The sequence below is a fragment of the Morchella importuna genome (assembly GCF_003444635.1).
Source record: "Morchella importuna strain M04M26 chromosome Unknown Morimp01GS041, whole genome shotgun sequence".
Taxonomy (NCBI): domain Eukaryota; kingdom Fungi; phylum Ascomycota; class Pezizomycetes; order Pezizales; family Morchellaceae; genus Morchella; species Morchella importuna.
In genome coordinates, this window is record NW_025763438.1 from 70,077 (window position 1) to 76,076 (window position 6,000).

The 6,000-nt window shown below is 51.9% G+C and overlaps 3 protein-coding genes across 3 annotated transcripts; all 3 read left to right on the forward strand.

The window, feature by feature from the left end:
- Window positions 1-1,173: 1,173 nt before the first annotated feature.
- Window positions 1,174-2,544, forward strand: LAJ45_10016 (uncharacterized protein; the record flags this gene model as incomplete). The annotated part of the gene is made up of 1 exon (XM_046119547.1): window positions 1,174-2,544. One exon carries the CDS (start codon window positions 1,174-1,176, stop codon window positions 2,542-2,544), a length of 1,371 nt encoding a protein of 456 aa, XP_045967178.1.
- A 676-nt stretch (window positions 2,545-3,220) lies between these two features.
- LAJ45_10017 (uncharacterized protein) lies at window positions 3,221-3,814 on the forward strand (the record flags this gene model as incomplete). Its single annotated transcript, XM_046119548.1, has 1 exon — window positions 3,221-3,814. One exon carries the CDS (start codon window positions 3,221-3,223, stop codon window positions 3,812-3,814), a length of 594 nt encoding a protein of 197 aa, XP_045967179.1.
- A 1,230-nt stretch (window positions 3,815-5,044) lies between these two features.
- Window positions 5,045-5,745, forward strand: LAJ45_10018 (uncharacterized protein; the record flags this gene model as incomplete). The annotated part of the gene is made up of 3 exons (XM_046119549.1): window positions 5,045-5,198; window positions 5,314-5,408; window positions 5,476-5,745. 3 exons carry the CDS (start codon window positions 5,045-5,047, stop codon window positions 5,743-5,745), a joined length of 519 nt encoding a protein of 172 aa, XP_045967180.1.
- Between the last annotated feature and the right edge of the window lie 255 nt (window positions 5,746-6,000).

The following is a 6,000-nucleotide window of genomic DNA, read 5'->3' on the forward strand; positions in this document are numbered from 1 at the left end:
AGTGCTCCTATAGCAATCTCGAGTGCTCGTATAGCATATGGTGGTGCTCTAGGAAGGACGATGATGAGCCTGGTAAAGCTGGTTGTACTCGGTATAAGAGCACCCTTCTCCTCCTTCCAGTTCGTGAGATATTCCTAACCATCTTGAATTTCAAGTCCAGCACTACCTATCACTTCAAGCGCTCTGCTATCTAAGCTTTCAAGATTACCTCTTGAAAGCGCATTCAAGTCTCGTTTCAAGTTCAAGTTCAAGCTTTCAAGCTATACACTTTGCAATCATATATAAGATGGTATATCTTCCTTAACCCGATTGCTTTCTGAACCATATTCATCACACATTTACAATAGACTCCAAACTCCTCTCAGAGCACTCCCAAGCGCTCACAGAATATCGAAAAACCTCACAAAAGTCGAAAGAGGCGCCATCGAGATCAAGATTCAGACGAATCCAGTACTGATAATAGTGGCAGTAGTAGCAGCAGTAGCAGTAGTAGCTACAAACACTCCCGCTGAAAACACAAGAAGCATAGATCTTCCCGTTCCTCACGTCGAAAGTCGCGGAAAACTCTAAAGGCTATCCCGGAAGAGATAGCAGAGACATCCTCGGAGCATCGCCAGTGCTTTCAAGTCCCCCGCAGCTCACACCACCTCCCCCTCAGCACTCGCAAGCGCCTCCTAGCGTTGCCCCCCTCAGCCAGAGCCCTAAAAACGCTGAAGGACTCTTCCCAAAGCAGTGGATATCATTGCAATCTGATTCTGACTCCAACGGCGAAGGCTCAGCAGCAGGCCCAGCAACACACTCAGCAAAGCGCCAAGCAGCACGCCCAGCAGCAGGCCCCCACGCCAGCCAGCAGCAGCCCAGCAGGCCATCAGCAAGCCCAGCAGCAAGCCCAGCAGCAAGCCCGGCAGCAAGCCCGGCACCCCGAAGAAGAAGAAGACGGGCACTTTTACGAGTCCCCAGTGATTCCCCAGAACTCGGCAGCTCACCGCCACCACCACCAGCCCCTGTCCGTAGAGCCGTGCTTCCAGTTCGTTCCACTGCTCCAGCAGCAACCGTCAGTGCTTCACAGAGAGCACCAAAGACAGCAACCCGACCCCCTCGCCGGCTACCAATACAGAGTTCAGTTGCTGGCCCCTCCAGAGCATTAGACACTCCTTCACCGGTAGAGCAGAGATGAAGCAGCAGAGCCCGTGCCCCAGAAACACCCCGAGTGCTCAGGTAGCATACACGAGTGCTCCGGAAGCATCTCCCACCGCTCAAGGTCAATTCAGAATGACTCAGGCGAATAAAGCAAAAATGACTTTAGGTTTGCTCAACCTACCTAAAGTGTACACTAACATCCGCAACAGCCTCAAAGCGCAGATGCAGAACGTCGGTTGGCTTAATAAAAGCGTTTCCGGGGCAGCAGCGTTCGATGCTCTATGCCTGTATTTGATGAACTTACGCTCCCTCCGCGCTTTCATGCCTATTTGGACAGGAGTCGATTCCGAAGCCCGTAGAGCACTCGCGGACGCTTTGAAGTGGCTGATTGGTGATGTTGGACAGAAGGAAAAGCTATCGAGAGGGCAGGGAAATCGAGAGTACAGAGAAGCTGCCGGCGATAGTGATGATGATGACGACGGTGGACAGCCCGCCCAACGCTCTAGGAAGCGTAAACAGGATCCAGTGTCCGCAGATCTCGATAGACCTTCCATAATGGTCACGGTGGTAGACCCCGATTCTCTAGGAGCATTCTTCAACGTTGTCCTGCCTCCTACCTATGACTGGAACGATCCACAAAATGAGCCTTCGTTCATTGGAATTCTGACAAAGATAACGTTTCCAGAGCTCTGCAATTTGATCCTGAAGCACACCGCACCCGGCAGAGCAATCAGGAGTATCTGGGGAGCACTGGATAACGTTCCACCGGCATCCAATCCACCTGTTCGGCCAATGGAGGTCCAAATCACTGATTCGGAAGAGGTCGAAGGTTGGTTGAAGAATAGCGTTGGCAGGCCTAGGAGAATACTGGCGGTGCTCCACAGAGCAGGCGCGGGTGCTAATTTGGGTGGCGCTGAATCACCCCCGCTGAACCGGGCATTCCCTCATATCGAAGAAGACGATTATACCATGATCGATATTCCTGCAGAGGACTCTGATTACGAGGAGGGAAGCCACCGCATCAATGCTAAAGGACTGAGGGTATATTTACCCAGAACTGATGCCAGTAATCAAAGGCTAATCCAGACTCTTGTTAGACGTCGAGATAGACAGCAGGATGCTATCGACGACTTAGACCCCAAATACCTGAGGAAATATCCTTTGGGTGTTGGGGTTGCTGACCCGAACTTTGTACAGGGAGTAATCTGGACGCCTGCCGGGATAGCAGCCAAGAGAGCTGCTGACGCACTCGCGGCTGCTGGTGGTGGAGGCGGTGGTGGAGGCGGTGGTGGTGGTGGAGGCGGTGGTGGTGGTGGAGGCGGTGGTGGTGGTGGAGGCGGTGGTGGTGGTGGAGGCGGTGGCGGTGGTGGTGGATCCTCCTCCGGGCGGATCGGGCGGTGGTAATCCTCTCCGGCGGACCTCGGGCGGTGGTGGTGGTGGTGGTGGTGGCGGCGGTGGTGGTGATGGCGGGCATCATTAGTTTTCTTTGGTATAATCTCGCGTCTGTCTTTCTGCTCAACGAATGCTTACCTCTGGATAGGGGTTTGTATTGTTTTCTGAGCACTTGCGAGTGCTATTGGCATCATTACTCTTCTTTGGTATAATCTCTCGTCTCTCTTTCTGCTCAACGATCGCTTACCTCTGAATAGCGGTATGTCTTGTTTTCTGAGCACTGGCCAGTGCTCCTGGGATTTGGTTCGGTGCTATTTGATGTCTAGATCTCTTTATATGAATAGATGGGTTTCATCGTTTTATATTTTCTTATATTAGATTAGATTAGATTAGATTTGATTACGTTCTTCTATTTTTCTTAATTGAATTGCAATCGGCTCAAACTTCTACATTGCTCTCAGAGCACTCGTTATCGCTTTAGAAAGTGCAGTAAAACGAGTGATTAGAAATGACTCGGATGCGGGTGAGCGGACCGGGATGCGGTGGAGCGGATCGATACCATAGGAGGTTAGCGGTGAAAATTCTTCTCGCTTGGCGACGAAAACTCTGTCGCCAAGCGTTGATTTCTAATCAAAACACGCAGAAGAATGCTCCTAGAGCACATTGGATACTCCTGCCAGCAAGCAGAATGCCTCTCAACAAGCGATCCGCAGGTTCTACACCTCTTTCCACAAAGCGACCACGACTCCCAGTACCACCCGAAGAGCATGATGATTCACAGACTGACGGGTCTGAAATACCATTCCGAGCATTGACCGCACTGTCAACTAACACTCGGAGTAGTCAATCGACCAGAACTCGGAGCAGTCAGTCGACCACCGCCCCAATAGCGCGTAAAGGGCTTCTCCGTTCTACCGACACATCGACTGGAAGAAGCAGCCCTAGAAGGGTAGAATTCCATCTCCCCGATGGCAATATTGGCAGCGTTGAAGTGCAAGAGGTGGAGGAAACCGCCGATACCAGCCACTCGGAGTACGACGACTCCTCAGAGAACGCCCAGGAGAGCTCTGAAGAGAATCTGGATGACGTGGAAGAAGAATCTCAAGCTTCCACCCAGCAGAGATCCCAGAGTACGGGGAAGAGGCCTCGTACAGTACAGCCGACTACTGCCAGAGCACTGGGCAATGCTCGGAGGAGACCAACCGGAGCGGTAGCGGAGGTTATTGCTTCCTCCGACGTGTTGGTGGATGTGGTACAGGTTCGACTCCATCCCACTCATTAATGTTAAGGTCAAAACGCTAACGTTTCAGAGGGGAGCACGTCCGGGTGCAAATGTAGTACGGAGAGCAGCTCCCACTTCGGCACCCAGACAGAACGCATCCCAGTGGGCGCCCACCGCATCCTACAAACCCACTCCGGCACCCAGCCAGGAAGCATCTCAAAGATCATCCCCGGCATCTCAGGGAGCATTCTCGGTATCTCAGAGAGCAAATCCGATATCCTCACAGCCCATGCCTTCTTCTATACCTGTTTATTCTCGCGATATTGACTACAGCTCTTCTTCACGGCACATCGATCTTTCATCGATTCGTTCGAGGTACGGCGATTCTTCACCCATTTACCGCCCTTATCGTGCCTCCCCGCCTCTTGAGGGCGTTGGCGAGAGCTCTATGAGCAGTCCCCGGATTCCCTCAAGCCCTCAGGTATATTTACCAGAAGCGCAACCAAGAGTCTACGATATTGCACAGCTTTCGTCGTCAATTAGGGAAGGAAATGCTCCTATAGCAGAAAGCGAGGTTAGTAGTATTCCCGATAGCACTGACGACCGCTTTGAGAGCACAGTTAACATTCATGCGAGCAACCTATCACAGAGATCCCTATTACCTAGCTCGAGGAGTGCAAATGTTCTCTCAATGCAAGCCCAGAGGATTGAGAAGGAGTGCAGCACGCTAATCGGGGACCACACTCTTCTACATGAGCCTTTTCCACCTGCAGCGAGGCTTTCGGTCCTGGTAGTAAACATGTGGGCAGCTGCCAGTCGCAGGGTGGGATGTACGGTAGATCTCGACGAGGTTGTTATCAAACAGGTGAATGCTCTTGAAACGTTGACGAGTGCTCTGGAAGCATAATTGACAACGATAGGTCAGAAGTCTACACTCCCGAGTGCGTTCGCACTTGATGCACGAGGTTAAAGGGCGCCTGGCGGATTCGACCATCTATGGGCTTGGAAAGCTCTCGAGTCCTGAGGCGAAGGCTGCTCAAGTAGAGTATCTTTTGAAGAATGATCGCTTCTTGAGTCCTGCGCAGCATTATGAGGTATGATCAATCCCCAGAGAGCATCCGGGGGTGCTAATAGAGCACTCGGGTGTTAATGCTCGGAGAGCACCCGGACACCCGGAATGCTTGGAGAGCACTCGCGAACGCTGCTAACAGATACTAGACCTACCGTCTACGGTTTCTTGCACCAGAGATTATCGACATATTGTACTATAAATACTTTGATGGGGTCAGGATGCGAGGGGTAAAAGACCCCGAGTTCCTTGAGCGGATTACCCCTACCTTTATTTGCCTGATATCGACTGCTATTTGGCATGGCATTCGGGCATGGTCAGCCGGAACGTCCGTGGAGCCTGGCCATTTCCAGTCACAGAATGAGAGTGTTGTTAGTAAGCATCCCCGATCCTCTCACATCCCCTTACAGCTATAGCGAGTGCTTTGAGAGCAGTGACGGGCGCTCCCAGGGCTATAGTGTATCTCCACGCTGACATTGAATACGAGTAGAAACGTTCAACAGGATGAGCAACACATGGAAGGGGAGGAGTAGGCAGAACCAGGAGGCAACGTTGGAGGTGATTAAGGATAACCTCCGGGAAAAGGTGTGCTATAAGGATGGATGCTACAATGGTGGGGTGCTTTTCTAAATACGGAGGCTAACCTTGATAGATCCGAGAGAAGAAGGGCATCACTATCGAGGTGATACCCGAAGATGGATTCAGCGAGGACGATGAAGCGTTAGCGGCGGATCTTGCAGCATTCCGGAATGCTCGAAGAGCACCCCCGAGTGCTCCAGGGGATATCTCTGGTTCCGACAACGGTAACGGCCAGGAAGAGGTGGTTCACGCTCAACTTCGGGGCATTGAAGCGGAAGATGAAGGCGAGGGGAGGGATGAAGAGGAGGATCGCGAGGAAGGCGAGGAGGAAGATGATCTATAGCGCACCGGCGAGTGCTTTGGAGAGCAGCGGCGAGTGCTTTGGGGAGATACCTATAAACCTGTATTATATCCGATTGGCGATTTCTAGACGTTTGTAGTGTTAGTATTTAGTAATAGAATTACGGTTCTGGATGCTCTGCAAAGCAGTGCCTACTAAAGCAAACAGTAATATGCCTGATAAAAACAGGGCGCTGAAAGGTAAAATGCGGTGCGTCGGGCGTCGCGGGAGCAGTCGGGAGTGCTCCAGAAACATTAG